The sequence below is a fragment of the Plectropomus leopardus genome, chromosome 2 (genome assembly GCF_026936395.1).
Source record: "Plectropomus leopardus strain MGB_pleo_1.0 chromosome 2, ASM2693639v1, whole genome shotgun sequence".
Lineage (NCBI taxonomy): Eukaryota > Metazoa > Chordata > Actinopteri > Perciformes > Serranidae > Plectropomus > Plectropomus leopardus.
Window position 1 is genome coordinate 2,289,483 of NC_142177.1, and position 18,174 is coordinate 2,307,656.

Below are 18,174 nucleotides of genomic sequence, written 5' to 3' on the forward strand. Positions count from 1 at the left end.
ATTTCAGCTTTATCTGACTGCTGAACTGAGGGTCCCAGCAGCATCACTCGCAGCCAGAAAAGGCAAAATAGCATCCATCTGTCTTTATTTGGATTGAAAGAGAGGAGCTGGGGAGAAGGGAGCGATAATGACGAGTGTGTGAGTTCTGTGATGGTTAATTCAGAAGTACATTATTGGGTTGATCCAAACTGCCTCCGCCTGCATCACTCTGCTGATTTCTTGGCAGACTTCCTCTTGTGTTATTGTTTTTGCAGCATTTTTAAAGTAGGACTTTCCTCCCTAACCTTTTTCTTCATGTTTTATCTCGCTCCCTCTTGTTTCCCATCCCTCCCTCCTTCCTCTCTCCCCTCCAGGTGTCCCTTCCCCTCTGAGCGTCAGGCCCGTCTGGAGGCAGTGCGGGAAGTCTTCCTGGCGGCCTACAGCTCCACTGTTGGCCTCAAGTCCTCAGCGCCCAGCCCCTCAGGCGCCATCTCCGGCCTGCTGGAGCAATTCGCCCGCGGGGTCGGCCTCCGAGGCACCAACGCCATCGTCTGAACCCTCTCAATGTGACTTCAGACCCTCCTTCTGCCTCCATCCATCCCTCCATCCACAGTCGATCCAACATGCCTGGACTCAGTACAATAAAGTGCCAAACATCTCTGTTCTATCCAGGGGTGAAGCTTTCTCCATTTTTTTCTTCAATTTCCTTTGATTTTGTTTTTTATACCTTACAAACATTTTTTTTTCTGTGCTGCTCCAACATTTCTCTAGATTTCTTCAATGTGGAGTTCATCCTTCACATTCAGGGAGGGAAACGGTTTCAGCCACAGTATCAAAAAGGATAATAAGAAGGCTGTCTAGCTGTTGAAATGTAAATGGTTGAGAACATGGGCTATGTACCTGTTACAGGCACAATATTCACACTTCTTCCTTCCTCTGCTCTTCCTTGATCTATTCCGAATTCCTTCAGATCCCTTCAGAGTCCTTGCAGTGACCGTCCTAATATACAGGCAGCCCTAATATTTTTATGTCTTTTGTTTTGTGCTGCTATTCTTACTGCTCCAAGCAGAGGAATGTTGTGTTGTTGAGGTGGATTATAAAGGTTAGATGAATGCAGCACTTATTGTGTTCTGACAGAAATGGCAACAAGCGTTTTTTTCTAGTCTTGCACAGTTGATTGAAATCGAATCAAATTGAAGAGAGCACAACGCTGAGGTCAAGACTTATAAACTCTGCACTAACCATGTGAACCCTGAGCAAATTTGTGTGATTTCTTCCAAAAACATGGGGGTAAAAGGCAATGGGAAACTTGCTGTTAAATGTCCCACAAATTGCAATAATTTAGTAGATTTAGAAAATGATTTGAAAAAAGATAGGGGAAAAAATTAGAACAGTCAGGGAAAAATGTCTAGGAAAATAAAAAGAAAGAAATTGGGTAGAACTACATTTACAATTATGATAATTACATATTTAAAATTATGTTACAAAATGATACATTTTTAATTACTTTTTAGATCATTTCTTTCTTCTTGTTCTTTTTCTTTTTACTTTCATTTCATTTGTCACAAATTTTGGGATAATTGATTCTTTTATTGCTCATTGCTTTCTTCCTGTGTTTTTGAAAGAAATCCAGCCAGGTTTCAAAGGGTTAAATGGTCCAGTGTGTAGATTTAGGGGGTATATTGACAGAAGTGGAATATAATATTCATTGCTATGTTTTCTTTAGTGTATTATCACCTCAAACTAAGACTTACCTCAGAATGAGCAGATTATATCAACATATGAAGCGGGTCCCCATCCCCGGAGTCCGCCATCTTGTTTCTACAGTAGCCCAAAACAGACAAATCAAACAGATGTGGCCTTTTGTGTTTTCACATTTGCCGTGTTGCTCTCCTACATGCTTGACAGTTTCATTTGGTTGCAATCGGCAGCCTCACCACTAGATGCCACTGAATTCTACACACTGGACCTTTAACGCAGTACTCACATGCCATGTGTGCCCTGAAAGACTTATCCAGTGTTTTCAGTATTGTCTTCTTTCCAAACTTGCAGTAAGGTGATTTGTACGCTCCTCTTTCAGCTGAAGCCAATGTGAGGCTTCAGCAGTATGAGTTGTGTTTCCATCCAAATATAGTAAAACATTTTACCAAATTTCCAGAAAATGCAAATTGATGTGGTTCTCCATCCTCTACTGTTATACGAAAATTAGAAGTTCATCGAAATAATCAGTAGGTTGTGCTGATTCTTCTGTCAGGTTTCACCTCAGAAGAAGAGGGTGCATCGAGATGAGGTTATTAAAAGAGCCCCAGTCAAACCTCAGATGAAGGACACCAATTAATGTATAATAACAGAGAGTACACTGGTCAATGGAAATGTTGGAAGAGTTTTGCTAACAGCCATGTGTGCCGGCATCAGCTGTTAAAAGCTTCCAGAGGCAACAAAGAGAGTTTGCAGTTGCCTATACAATGACATTTCATTGCGCTCACATTTAGATGAGAATGGCGCTGCAAAAAACAGAAAAGTCTTTCCTTTGCGTAAAAAAAATAAATAAATCTGTGATCATATGATGACATTGTGGAAATGCTCCTCGTGTTCACGGATCCACCGAAGCAACCAAAAATGCTGTAGCATGCATGTCAGGCCAGTAGTTGGCGGTGTAACTTTGCAATGACACACCATAGAAGAACACCACGCAAGTGCGACCATAATGATCCGCGCATTGCTAATTTACATGGCGTCAGAAGGTGGTGGCATTTTCAATCTATTACATTCTGGAACACAGTTTCAACAGTTTTTCAGGCCCCCAGAATGCCGTTGTCATGTGAACGAAAGGCCACACCACAACAGAAGTTTAACATTTTTCATGCAAGAACCATTGCCATGTAAACAGTCCCTTTGTCGCATTTACCTTTTATTGATTTGCCTATTTTTCCATGTCCCCTGCGGGTAAAACTTTTTATTTAACTGTGATTTATCATATTTTTTAAGACTTTTGGGGCATTTCCATTCATGTCTTTTTTGTGCAAACTGAAAGTGTGCATGAAAAGATGTGGATGGAAACACACACAGTGACACTGCTGTGTCCTGGTCTTACATCACATTCTGTGGGTGCGCTTACATCGACATGAATAACCTGTTTACCAATCGGGCATTTTCATACAATATTCCATCTGTGTGTTTGACCATGTAAATCATGTATCTGTTTATGAGAAATCTGAATATATTAGCTGGAGTACTCTACTGTGGTGTAAATGTGGAATGTTGCTAGCTCGATTCCTCTGTGCTCATGTTAACACCATATCCTGAATATGATCAGAACCAGAATAAGTATCATCAGTGGGTTATTCTTTTCCATGTAACCTCAGTCAAACTGACTGACTGTGACTGGAGGGATTTCAGTCTTGGCGAGTGTTTGCTACCCGCAACAAACTAATCCATACGGCATGTTGTCTGACCATGTCTCAATACAAAAGCCTTTCTACGTGTTCTGAAAGGCTGTACTTGAAGTGAAAAAGCCTGCTGTCATAGAGAAAATTAGAGGCAATGTTTAGGTAGTGATAAGAGCGCACACTCTGAGTTTGTTGTTGAAGGCACTTATGGTGCTGCGAGAAAAGTTGATATCCTGTCTACATTCTCACCTTTGCACACCTGCTCAGTCACCAGGTGAAACGGCCTGATGTACGGTTTCTGAAAGGCCTAGATTCTGACTTGTAAAGCTGTAGGAGGAGGGGTTTTCTACACTGTTCGATGACCCAGCAAGCACTTTGTTTGAAGCTAAAGCTTCAACTGAAGCACACAAACTAGTTTGTGCAAAGTGGTATCCGAACATGTCTAAAGGTCAAAGCTGTTCGGAATGATCACACTCGAAGGCTGGGAGAATAGTTTGTCAAAGTTCATAGTCAGTTTGATTAGAAGGGATGATTACAGCAGCCTGCAGCTCTTTCAGAGGACGCATGGCATGTGAGGAAGATAGAATCTGATCGTATCCTTTAATAAGATAGCTTTACAAAATATGTTTTGATCATCAAACATCCACAGGGACTGAATGGCCCCGCTTAGCATACAATTTCGAAGAACTTAACCCAGAAAATTAAGTTACAAACATTTTCAAGCAATCGTTTCACAGTCTAATGTCTCCATATCCTCCACTTGAGTCCATATCGTCTTTCTTTTTCTTCTGCGTTCTTGCTTTTCTTCTTCAGTAGCACTGACAAGGTAGCACATGAGACACTGAGCATTGTGGTAGCAAATCTGTGAACCGAAGGCCTTTTCAATGTTCTTTTTCATCGGACTCCATTGAAGGAAGGTTAGTGATTCCTGCCAGTGCTGAGGTTTCTGCCCAGCTATTATCACACACAAGTCGTTCAAAAAGCATGTGCGTCTTCTTTCAGGTCACGCTCGGACAGACATGAATTCTGTGGAAGGATTTTATTTGAAACGAGCTTGTCGGTGTTGCCAAACGGTTTTGACGGCTGCTAAACCTCAGGACCATTTGTTGTGCCTTTTTTATCTTCAGTATCGCTGGATCAGATCTGTTCTTCTTCTGGTCCAGTTTCAGGTGTATTTCTGTTTCCTTAATGGTTTTAAGAGCTTCCGCTGTTTGCAGCTTGTTGTTAATGGAAGTTTGGACCGTAGAGCATTAGCAGCGTTAGCTTTGCAATAAAGCTTTTGGGGTTTCCCTGTTATCACTCACGTGGTTGCAAGATTATATGTCTTTTTGTTTTGGGTTTTTTTGTTGTTGTTGTACAGTAACATGAAGCTGTTGAGTCTTATAGAGACCCCTGATAATGGTGATGAGATGGATTTTAGTCATTCGCCCTGAGATGAATGAGAGTGTATTTCTGCCTTTGAGAAAGACTGTAGGCAAAGAGTATTTTATTGATCGAAGGAATAATTCTAGTAGGATTTTTGGAAATCTTTCTTTCTAATAGTGAGATGAGGAGATTGACACCAATTATATATGTCTCTGCATTAAATAATGAGCTGAAGGCAGGATGCATTTAGCCTTGATATGCATAAAGACTGGGGAGGAAATGGTTAGCTTAACTTTGTTAAAGTAAAAAAAAAATATGCATAACGAGACCTCAAAAGCTTAAATACCATGTTGTATCCATAGACTGTATAGCTAATGGACAAAGTTCGATATTTCGGCTTTCGCCTTCTTGGGTTTTTTGGAGCTAGAGGTGACCATATTTGGGCAAGAGAGTGGAGCAGTGGAGGATTGAGGGATGAATCTGACCAATGGTCTTTGATATGACTTAAATATTCATAATTTTGGCCTTACTAAAATGTAGACAGACATGTTATATGAAACAAATGTTGAAATTAGCAATATGACCAACATTATTTTTTTGTACCAAACATTTTCATTTCATCTGGTGGGGACATTTTAATGTGGGGGTCTATGGGCATTGACTCCGGATTGGAGACAGCCTCAAGTGGCCATCAGAGGAACTGCAGGTTTTGGCACTTCAGTGTTGGCTTCATTTTTTTAGCCTTGGAGGTTGCTGCTTGGATTTATCTTATGACAGAGGATTAGAGACATGTTAAAAAAAAAAAAAAAGTAGATTTGTAGAATAAAGTCATAATGTTATGAGAATAATGTCACCATTTTGAGGGGAAGAAAAACTAGTAAATTTACAAGAAAAAAAGTTACAATATTACAAGATGAAGCTTGTAATTTTGTGAGACATAAAGTCATGGATTAAGACCCGAAAATTGGCCAATATAGTATAAAAAGCTACAAAGTATAACTGAATGATCAGAAGTGATGGATGAATGGTTCATGTTCGGGACTTTTATGCTGAAAGCTTGGGTTCAGGTCTAGTTTCATGATGCTTAGAATGGCCTACTCTTTTGAATTATTATTTTAAGCAGTAGGAATGTGTACAGCTAGTGAATGGACACTGTTAAACAGGCCTGTTTACTTTGTATTTTGTCAGGAAGCCCAGGATGGACCTTTTCTCTATACATCCTTTTTCTTGTAAATGTACAAGTTTAATCTCATTATATTAAGACTTTATTCTTATAATATGATGACTTTTTCCTCATAATTATAACTTTATTCTCATAAAATAATTACTTAACTTTTGTTTTTTCTTTTACTTTGTTTGGATACTCTGTGGTGTTTCTAGTATAATACATTTTAGAGGTGTTGGTGTATTTTCTTTTAGACATTAGACATAGGAAAGCTTTTTCCCCATTTTAAAGTCTTTATGCAAAGCTAGGCTAACCGTTTCCTGACTCAGGCTCTGAACTTAACGCGCAGACCTGAAAGTGGTTTGGATTTTAACATCTCACTCTCAGAATGAATTAGAATGAGAGCATTTCCCAAAGTGTTTGACTGTTCTTTCTTGGTAGAATTTGGTGTTCTACTAGATTCAAAGCCAAAATTCTGCTTTCCTTGTTCCACAAAATCACATTTTGAGTTTACGTCTCTTTATGGTTGATGCATTCAGGAACACGTGAACATTTGGTTCATCTGGCTGCATGTATCAGATCTCTGCATGAGCTGTGGAAGAAGCGGTTTAATTTTGTACTCCTCTACAAACCGACAGCAGAACAATCTGTCCTGCATTATTTGAGACGAGTCGGTTTTTCAGGCATGCTCTCATCTCCCTGTCGGGTTTTAAAATGTCTTTTTAAGGTGTTTTTCCTGAGAATGAGTTCTAATTCAGTCGAGCTTTCATATTTTCTTTAGAATTTCAAAGGACACTTGCAAAAACATTGTCATCTTTCACCCTGATCTACTTCAAATCACTTTTCCACTCACTGGTTTTGCATGACATCCTCCAGGTTTGACTCAGTTGCAGCGTATGATGGTTTTATTTGTTTTACATATTATTTTTATTTGAGAATCTCTTATTAATGAAAATGCTGCATTGCACTCGTCCCGATGTTCTCTGTGTGAAGATATTTCTTTGTACAGTTGATGCATTTTTAAGTAATTCTACCTTTTGTTTTTTTGTTATGAATTGCTCTTAATTGTTGGCAGGCAACGGCTACGATAAAAGGTGAGCCGAGCGGCAGGTGGCGATTGTGAATAAACAACAAAACAAACATCTTCGTGACTTGAGTATTTCTGTCGTTTTCAAATGATTTGGCATCAGCAGATGATCTCAGTAGCTTCTTATGTATTTGTTATCCACAGTGAGATATATCAACTATTTACACCCTGTAGTCTCCTTCCATTAACGGCTAAGCCGATGTTAAGTGTTTTCTATACACAGATAGTACAAGTCAGATCTAATGTGATTACATAAAGCAGTTAAATAAGTGAATGCTTTCAAATTCCCACTTCATCAGAATCAAAGCAAATTTAATTGTTAGTCTGAACAAATTGTGCCTTTTTAACTTTTGCTGCGTTCATGTGATGTTGGAGGGTCATAGTTCCCGAATTGGGAAGTCATTCCTCCGACTTTGTTGTGTTCATGTGCTTTAAGGTCGTAAAGTGGGATCAACATGGAAGCTACAAAGAGGATAGGTTGCATTGTAATACTAACAGTGTTTAAACAAGAGACTGATAACTGTTTCCATTTTTTAAATATTTTTTTATATTGTATTTTTATATATTTTTATATTTTATGCAGGTCACTTAAAATAGACAGCAGTTAACATTAATACCATTTAGACTTGACATGTTATCAAAAATTGACATTTAATACATGAATTTACTTTTTCCCATTATGTTTATGCATTTATGATGTCAAGTTGGCAAAAATAACGTTAACATAACGTGTTATCAATATCAGTGTACATGCCCGTCATTCTTTATAGTTCAAAGTTTGCTTGCTTGCTGCAGCTTATAGATGCAGATACTAAAATGTGCAACTAAGAGTAAATGATAGCAACTAGGACCAAAATAACAAAATATATTGTTTTTTACCATCAGTTGTTGACACTGTTGACATGCTTTCCACCGTTTCTGCTGCCCTGAAAGGTCACGCAAATGTCACAACTCAGCAATTTCAGTATTACTGAAGTTTCTCAAGTTTCCACTTGTGACTTTGGAGGGCCGTTCTTGTGCTCGTAACTCGTAAATACGGTAAATATGCTAAAAAAAATATTTCCAAGGAGCATGTGAAGGGAGTGTTTGAGTTTGGAGGTCAGAGGTCACACACAGTGACACATGACATCTCAGCAGGTCAGATGTTTGCTGGGATCTGTCCTGAACCAAGTCAGCTTGTGATTATTAAGTCAACTCCATCTCCTCACAGCCTCAGAGTTATGAACACTGGAATGTTTCAGTGAATTATTAATTCATGAAATATTTATCTGATTAATCAACTGTTGATGGGCTTAAATTATTCTTGCTGTTCACTGAATAAACTGTTCAGATCTAATGGGCTCAGAAATACGGAAGCCCTTTTTTTTTTTTTTTTTACAAGCCGTTTTCTCGATATAACGAGATATTATCTCGTTATAACAAGATATTATCTCGTTATCTCGAGAAAACGGAGTTTGTTTTCCTGAGATATTATCTTGTTATCTCGAGAAAACGAACTTTGTTTTCCCGAGATATTAAGTCGTTATCTCGAGAAAACGAACTTTGTTTTTTTTTTTTTAGTTCAGCGCGGACAAATGCGCAAGATAAGATGATTATTATAGGAGCACATCCCCCAAATTCATCAGTAATCATAACTAGATTATTATACTGTTGCTCCGGTGCTTTTTGGTACGTGCAGGGGCGAGAACCTGCACGCATTTGTCCGCGCTGAACATCGCACGGCACCTGCTGTCACATCTTCCACCCGCCACTTCTTCTTCTGACGTTCATTCAATAAAGTTTAAATAAACAAACCAAAAAACAAAGTTCGTTTTCTCGAGATAACGAGATAATATCTCAGGAAAACAAACTCCGTTTTCTCGAGATAACGAGATAATATCTTGTTATAACGAGATAATATCTCGTTATATCGAGAAAACGGCTTGTAAAAAAAAAAAAAAAACACGTCCGCTTAGGGCTTCCGTACAGAAATGTAGGAGGAGCATTTAACAAAGTAAAAACTCAAAGTATGCATAGAAATACTACAACAATTTTATGCTAAGTTGTATGAATCAGATCAACCACAGGGAGTCACAGATAGGATGGAATCATTTCTAGGGAGACTAACCCTTCCAACCATCTCTGTCCCCAAAAGCGTGACTTAAATGCCCCCATCTCCAGGGAAGAGGCCTTATTAGCACTTAAAGGCCTACAGTCAGGCAAGACACCAGGGCGTGATGGCTTGAGCAGTGAATTTTATCGGGAATTTCAAGATGTGCTTGTGGACCCCTTCTTGGAAATGTTGGAACATTCTTTCATCACTGATAACCTTCCCAACTCACTAAGAGAAGCCAATATCACTTTAATTTTAAAAAAAGGAAAGTCCCCTGAGGACTGCTCAGGATACAGGCCTATTGCTCTTCTGAATCAGCACATTAAAATATTATCCAAAATTTTAGCACTACGTCTCAAGAAAGTTCTACCTTTTCTCATCGGAGAGGATCAGACGACTTTATCAAAGGTAGGAGTTCTAGTTACAATGTTAGGAGGCTTCTACATATTATCAATATTTGTCAGACACAGGAAATTGATAGCATGGTAATTTCATTGGATGCAGAAAAGGCATTTGACCGTGTTGGGTGGCCATACCTGTTTAATGTCTTACATAAATTTGATTTGGGAGATAATTTCATCAAATGGGTCAAACTACTATATAAAAGCCCCATGGCTGCAGTCATCACCAGTGGCTATAGATCTGACAATTTCCCACTTCATCGCTCAACACGTCAGGGCTGCCCTCTTAGCCCCGCCCTTTTTGCTCTTGCAATAGAGCCTCTTGCTGAGGCCATAAGGCAAGACCCTGAAATAATAGGCTTAAATGTGGGTGGGATTCAACATAAAATTTCTCTGTACGCAGATGACGTTTTACTGTATGCGCTGGAGCCTGGAACTTCTGTTTCACGTCTTGTTGATGTAATCACTATCTTTGGATGTTTTTCGGGTTACAAAATCAATTTCTCAAAATCTTTGGCTATGCCAATGGGAGGCCTTAGAGATAGAACTAACACACTACCGTCATTCCCGTTTAGATGGTCCATTACAGGTTTTGTCTATCTGGGCATTAACATTACACCTTTGTTTCACGAAATGTTTAAAGCTAATTTTAACCCCCTCTTAGACTCCATAAAGAAGGACCTGAACAGATGGTCTCCACTCCCCTTGTCACTGCTCGGTAGAGTCGTCATCATCAAAATGAATATTTTACCAAGATTGTTATACCCCCTACAAATGATCTCACTACTCTTGGCAGGCAAGGTACTGAAATTGCTCAATGGATGGTTGAGTGACTTCATTTGGAACAAGAGAAAGCCAAGGCTAAAAGTAACAAAACTACAACTCCCTTGTTCGAAGGGTGGTCTAGATCTCCCCAACATCAAATGGTATCAACGAGCATCCCATTTAAAATTTATAGCAGAATGGGTCAAGGAGGATCCTACCTCTGATTTGCTGAGTCTAGAAAAGTCACAGACCTCAGGCTCCCTGTCAGGCCTTTTGGCCTTCAAAGACTTAAAGACAGCCAGGAGCCATTGCAAAAACAACCCTATAATATCTAATACATTAAAAGCATGGTTTATTACGCAAAAGCTTCAAGGGAGGTCTGGACAAACATCTCCATTGGTCCCAATTCAGGGCAATCCTAACTTCCTACCAGGCATGATGGATGTTGGCTATAGCACTTGGGCAACTCAAGGGATAAAGAGGATGCATAATTTATTTCAGGGAGCATCAATGCTATCATATGCACAACTTCAAGAAAAGTATAGTCTCCCCAAACACGATTTTTTTAAATACCTGCAGATTTGGGACTTCATAAACAGGGAAACTACTCTCAATACTGATGCTACTACATCTGCAGTTGAACAATTACTCCTCCTTGGCCCAGCTAAGAAATGCATTACTCGCTTTTACAATGTTCTAAGCCAGACTGATGTGATAAATGTACAAGATGTTATGCAGACGTGGCAACACGAACTTAGTATAAATATTGATGGGGATAAATGGACTAAAATATGGTCTCAAACAAAGAAAATTTCTGTATGTAACCGTGCCAGATTGCTGCAATTCAAGACTATCCACCGTCTACAAATCTCTCCTAACAAAAGACATAAAATGAATTCTCAACTCTCACCTGCATGTTTAAAATGTAAAATCTCAGTGGGTACCTATACTCATTGTATTTGGTCTTGTCCTAAAATTCAAGCATATTGGACAGATGTTTTGCAGGATTTGGAAAACATATTTGGCGTTGTGTTACGCATGGACCCTCTTTCTTTAATCCTGGGTTACCCCAGTCAAGATACTATTGTGGATGCCAACTCTACCAGACTGTACAACATTCTTACATATGCAGCAAGGAAGAACATCTTTTTGCGACAAACCCCCCACCAAATCAAACTGGCATAAGATAATTATAGAATGTTTTCCCCTTGAGTACCTGACCTGTCTGCTTCACTCATCAGAAGGACAGTTTATGGACATTTGGACTCCATACCTTCACTTTTCCAATTCCACAGTGGCTTCAGTGCTTTCAAGTGTTGTCCTTGGCTAGCCTTTGTACTTTACCTCAGTACCTGTACAACACTGTACCTACAACCTGGTCATTTGAAACTTCTAGAACTGTGATCTGGGGTGTATTTTTTCTTTACTTTATTTATTTATTTATTATTATTTATTTATTTATTTATTTATTTATTTTTAATTTTGCAAAATATGTATGTGCACTGGCTGTCTAGACCAATGTTGTACTGTGCATTGTTTTCGATGTTGTTTTTGTATTGTTATGTTAATATAAAAAGCTCAATAAACATATTTGAGAAAAAAAACCAAAAAAAAAACCAGCCTAACTTCAAGTGAATGCTACGTTTAATGATAACCGGTTGTTTGAATACAGACTGTAGACTGTATATACAATCTATGATACAGACATGGTAAGACATCCATAGATGGTAAAAATGATGAATTATGATTTAAAAATGAAGGACAGCAAAAACATCCATTACTACAGCCAGCACGAAGCCTGTGTTGTGTCAGGGACTCCAAGAATTACATGCACATGCATGCAGTGGAATCCCATGGGTCTGATGTGCTTTCTTTTTATGTCTGGAGAAATACCTCTTTATTCGGAAAATGGCGCATTTTATGTCTTTATGACTTGATGTTTTAAATTATGACTATTTAAAAATTTGTTCTGAAAAGTTAATGTGTTTTTTTTTTTTTTTAAATTCAGTGATTTCAGGACATCTCTTTCCAAATGTTAAGCAAATGTTAAGTCTTTCTGAGCCAGTGTGCATTAAGTGACGGTGTAATTCCACTTTCAGCTACTGTGTAAATTTCGCATTAGAGCGCAGCGCACTTCCTGGGGGCTTGGTACTGAGCAGAGCCCTTCAAGTGTTTATTGTAGTGCACTAGTGCTAAGCAGTGTTGCCAACTTGGCGACTTTGTTACTATATCTAACGACTTTTCAGACCCCCTTGACGACTTAATAAGACAAAAGCGACCAGCGACAAATCTAGTGACTTTTTCTGGTCATTTTGGGAATGATTGTGTTGACAAATGTCTGCAAAAAGCATCTAACATATCCCATTCTGCGGTTCCACGTTACAACTGCGCTCACAAGAGCTGAGCACAGTAAGGGCAGCTGCCGTCTCCTTGTCACCACTCACACAGCACTCATGCAGCATGTCTGACCAGCAGCGCTGCAGTCCCAACCTGCAGTGGACTCCGTGACCACTCTGAGCGAGAGCTGTCTGCCCTGCAAATGAATCACGCGTGTGCAGCTTACGACTAATCACAGATGATGATTTTGTACAGTTACAGCAGAGACGTTATGTTTTTGTTAAAATATTCACTCTTTCTTAATTTCATACCCTAAAATCCCTCACACAGTTCTTTCTGTTTCAGTCAATCTCACTCACACACTCAGTCAGTTTCTTGTCCCTCTTCTCCTCTAGCCAAATATAAGCTACAAGACCACATTTTTCTTTCGCTCTGTTTTTATCAGGTCACTAGAAAAGAAAAGAAAAAAGCTAACATTATAGTTATATGGCAACAACAACAACTTTGTAAATACATAAATAGTTAGTTTGTAAACTACCTGGTCAGCCTTTTATGTTAGTCTTGCCTCTCTCAGAATTTCATATTATGCAAATTAGTTGATTATGTCATCTAGCTACTTCTAGCGACTTTCTGGAGAGCCAATAGCTACTTTCCTTACAGAGGAGTTGGCAACACTGGTGCTACTAAAAGGTGACGTGGACGCACTGCAGACCACTGATTGGTCAGAGAGAAACGTCACTGCATCATCAATGCGCAGCACGCACTGAATACCCTGAACAGTGCAAAGAGCTAAGCTACTGTAGCGGCCGCAGTTTTGTATCATTCTTTTTCCCCCCAAAGTGGCAACCAGAAGGATCACACTGTAGTCGCTCAAGGAGGTGTGGACATTCCTCACCTTGCTGGCCAACAAGTGTTTCCAGCAAGTGCCAGTGTGTGTATGCATAGTTCAAATAACTATTACTATTATTATTACTAGTCACCTGAACTCCTCATCATCCGACAGAAGGGACAGAGTAGAATCTTTTTCACAGTAACCCTATTACTGACCGAGCACTGCCGTACACTTTATGAATGTTACATGAAAAACAATAGGTGTCTAAACTGTATGAATCTACAGCCAAATTATATTTTATGGCATAAATAAAATAAAATATTGCTTGACATATCTGTCTGCTCTACTGACGTAAGAGTCATATGGTGTTGAAACAGAAAATTCAGTATCGGCAGTGAAGTCTGTTGGAAACTCGACTGATACATGAGTCAGGCTGATAATCAGCTAAGTGCTTGCATGTCTCCTCTTGACTATCCTTCCTGTCTCTTGACTGCACTTCCTTTCCCTTGGAGCCTCTCCACCCAAATTCCCTCTCTTGTCTAGATACCTTTAAAATACACCTTTCTCGGATGTGAGAAAGGGAATTTGATTCCACAACCTCTGGAACTCCAAGCAAGTGCCCCAAATAAGTCTCAAACCACCAACCCCAGGTACACCAACCACCTGATTTACCCAATGAGCCAAATCTCCTGACACGTCGCATGTTTTTGACGGTCCCTTTAGCTCTGGGCTTTGGACAGCAGCCTTTCCAAAGTCACTTGTCCCAAAAAAGTCTTGAACCTCCAACCTCAGGTACACCAACCACATGATTTACCCACGAAGCAAAACCTCCTGATGCTTCACATGTTTTTTTTTGATGCTACGCAGTGCAGGCACCCTAATAATAATAATAATAATTCCTTCAGTTTCAAGAGGTTTGGTGCTCGGGCCCTAATGATAATAAAAAGAAGAATTCCTTTAGTTTCAAGAGGGTCCTCGCACCGTGCGGTGCTCGGGCCCTGATTAAAGCACTACTCATAATCATTAAATGGACTGAAGGACAAAAATGCTGGGAGAACACATCTTGGAATCTTTGAACTATATATACATAGCTGTATATAAGATGGTGTACTTTCCTTTTTTTTCTCTTTCTCGCTGCACTTTCTGGTTGTGGTGGTGTGGTGTGTAAATATGCCTGTAATGTAAAAATATATTAAATACATATGTAATTAAAAAAAGAAAAAAAATGCAGTCCATTTCAATTTTGGGTGACATACTAAAGCATAACGTTTTATTCTGACATTTTTTGATTAATTTTGGACGACACAATATACTATGATGTTATTTATTATTTTTGGTCGACACAATATACTGTAGAGTTTTAATGCATCTTTGGATGACATACTATACTATGACGTTTTCTGTTGTTGTTGGTTTTTTAAAATTAATTCTGGACAACATGCTATATTTTAATGTTTTTTAAGGTTTTTGGAGAAGATACTACATTGTGACGGTTTCATGATTTTTGCAAAACATACTAAACTATGATGTTGTTTATGTATTTTCTATGACACACTATACTATGATGTTTTTCGTGGTTTTTGGATGACATGCTGGACTATGATGTTATTTTTTTCATGCATTATTCGATCACATACTAGAATGTCATTGTTAATGGTTTTTGGACCATGTAGTATACTATGACGTTTTTAAAGATTTTTGTTTGACGTACTGTACAATGACATTTTTATGTATTTTTTAACATCATATTTTACAAACTTTTTTAATGAAATTTTTTTATGTTTGGAGGACTTAATATTTTGTTTTTCATGATTTTTTGATGACATAGTTTTGGGGTGTTTTTTGCACATTTGGATGACTTTTTTTTTTAGGAATTTTTAAGGAAATACTTCACAATTTTGTTTTTATGATTTAATAATAACATACTATACTCTAGTGTTTTTTTATGATGTTTTAGACAATATTCTATAATATGACTTTTTTTTAATGAGCTTTGGATGACGCATTATACTGTGACGTTTTCCATGATTCTTACTAGGACATACTATAGAATGACATTTTTTGCATCTTTGCATCCAAAGAGGTGAGGTCCTTTTTAAAGCCTGTTCATGCTGCCCCTCACTCAAGCCCCCCACCCTCACCCCTTGTGGCACTAATCATTCTCCATCCTCGGGCCACAAGTTGCGACCAGAAACAGCAGAAAAACTTGTGGAGGTCTCTCTGCCTCCACCTGCCGATGGATGGAGAGAAACAAGGAGGAGGAGAGGATCTGTTGGATCCGCGTCTCTCTCTCTCTCTCTCTCTCTCTCGCCATGAATGAAAGCCTCATCCTCAGGTATGCCTCCTAACCCTCAACTGCGCTCCAGCGACCGTCATCAGCAACAACTCGTTCACCCGGAGCCGGCCGGTCTTCTCTCCTTGTCTCATTCCCGGGCGGATGCAACCAAACACATCTCAGCCTCTGGAAAACTAGCGCTGTGATACAAGTGACAACTTTAAGCATTGACAAGAAGTGATTAAAGAACAGCCCGAGCCATGGCGACAATAGGGGATTTCGACCCACTCAACTCCACCGTACCTGCGACAAAGATTGAGATCACCGTCTCCTGCAGGTAAGAGCCGCAGAGGCTGAGATATTCTTGTGCGTAGTTTCCAGCCATTTTCCGTCGTGTGAGACTTTTCCTCGCGCTCCTAATCTGTATTGTGTGTCTTTAACGCGTATGGAGCAACTCTTTATTCCTAAAGAGGAATTTGTATGTTCTGTGGGTGTAGAAGTGCGGGGGGGCTTGGGGTGGCAGTAACCAACAGTAGCAGGATTTATTCTGAGTACCTTGGAGAGCTCCGGAGAGCTCAACTCTGAGAGATCACATGAGCGCCTGGATATTAAATGTGCCAACTGACAATGAGGAGAAGACACAGAGAGGGAGCGCGGATTGTGCTTTGAACAATGGTTATTTTAATAACGCCTGAAGAGGGGGAGAAAATAATGGAGAGTAATGATTTAACATGACTGTAAATCATTTTATGTGCAGGATCTAATATTAACACATGGAGACTGTGCTCCAGCAGCGCGCGCGCACACACAAACAAACACACACACACACACACACACACACACACACACACACACACACACACACACACACACACACACACACAGACTGTAAGGCTAAGTGGTAAAAGCAGTTATACCAACGATAGTTTTTTCAACCCCTTAAAACCTGGGCAAATTGTCCTTGTTTCTTTCAAAAGCATGGGGAGAAAGCAACAATCAACCTTACAAGAAATGGCCTAAGAGTAAGCAAGAATTCAGAAAAACTTTAAAATAAAGTAATCTTAAAATACTTTTAAAAAATCGTAAAAACAAACAAACAAACAAACAAACAAAGAGCTAAAAATAATCTAATATCTAATTTTAGGAATTATAAATATAGTTTTATATTTAATAATGTTTTGGTCACTTGCACAATTGTTTTTTTCGTTTTGTGGGGCATTTCTTGCCAACTTGCCAACCAATTGTCTCAGGTTTCAGAGGTTTAATGCTTGTGAAAAATGTGTCTGAATGCGTACAAGAGGTGTATGTTGATTCAGGTGTTAAAGGGTTATATTGTGTTTTATTACAAAACAAAAACATAAAATATGGCACGATAGGAATAGCTTATTTTTTATTATCAGAAAAACTATAAACCAGTAGAAATATAAATATGCAGGTTTAATAAAACTATTGCAAATGAGGCAACGCTTTCTTGAATTACTTGAATTACAAAACAATGTGTTTAATTATCTAATTACACACATTACACACATACACTTACTATATCAAACATCAGCTAAAGCACACATTGTGGCCAAATACCAAACAAAAAAAAAAAAAATCCAATGACAACAACAACAAAAAAAAAAAAACAAACAAAGAAAAATAGCAACAATAAAGATAAACCAAAAAGTCATAAAGGACAACTTAGACACAAGACACCTTGTGCATAAATCTTCAATGCAAATTTTAATGAAGGGAATTCTGTCATTTTTTAACTTTGAGCTCATATGTTAACCATGTTGCAAATAGTAGAAAAGGTTATAAAAACAGGAAATGGCCTTAAAAATGCTGAAATGTCATATTTTTTATTAAACTTTTCAGTGACATCATTTTAAAAATGAAATAATTACAATTATAGATATAGTTTTCTGGACATATTTCTTAGTTTTCTTAGTGGATCATTTTCTCATAATCCTCATTTCAGTTTTAAAACAACATTTTTGGTCATTTTCATGTCACTTTTAACTAATTTACCAGCAGTTTGGCCATTGCCTTTCTTCCCCATGTTTTCAAGCGAAATCAAACCAATGTGCTCAGTTTTCAAAGGGTCAGTTAACTTGTGAAAGGTGTTTGAACACAGCATGAGGAAACTGATGTTGATCCAGGTTTCAAATGTTTCAATAAATGGAACAGACCACTAGATATTTGTTACTAAGAATATTTTGTTCTTCAAGGGCTACAAATTATTGACCAGATATTATCATAGTGACCCAGAGTCAAGGCTTAAAACTAAAGGTGACGGTGATTTTGCCATCAGGGCCCCTCGGCTTTAGAACGACCTGTCTGAGGAGATAAGGCTGCAGAATCAATGACTTCTTCTAGATCACTTCCCAAAACCCATCTTTATAAAATGCATCCTGCACCTTGCATTATTTTTCCTCTTGTTTTTTTTTTTTTTTTAATTTAATATCATTATTGTTATTGAAATCGTAATTAAGTAATGAT

General features: G+C 38.6%; 2 protein-coding genes across 2 annotated transcripts in view; both read left to right on the plus strand.

The window, feature by feature from the left end:
• Positions 1-7,054, plus strand: part of mtmr14 (myotubularin related protein 14) — a 50,653-nt gene extending 43,599 nt beyond the window's left edge. The window contains exon 19 of the mRNA XM_042498775.2: positions 354-7,054. Coding sequence (XP_042354709.2) covers positions 354-534 — 181 coding nt within the window. The 3' untranslated portion in view covers positions 535-7,054. The remainder of the gene's footprint in view (positions 1-353) is intronic.
• Positions 7,055-15,635: 8,581 nt separating this feature from the next.
• The window catches only part of LOC121949536 (copine-9-like), a 246,154-nt gene continuing 243,615 nt past the window's right edge, over positions 15,636-18,174 (plus strand). The window contains exon 1 of the mRNA XM_088082828.1: positions 15,636-16,024. Within this exon, the coding sequence (XP_087938954.1) occupies positions 15,948-16,024 (77 nt within the window). The 5' untranslated portion in view covers positions 15,636-15,947. The remainder of the gene's footprint in view (positions 16,025-18,174) is intronic.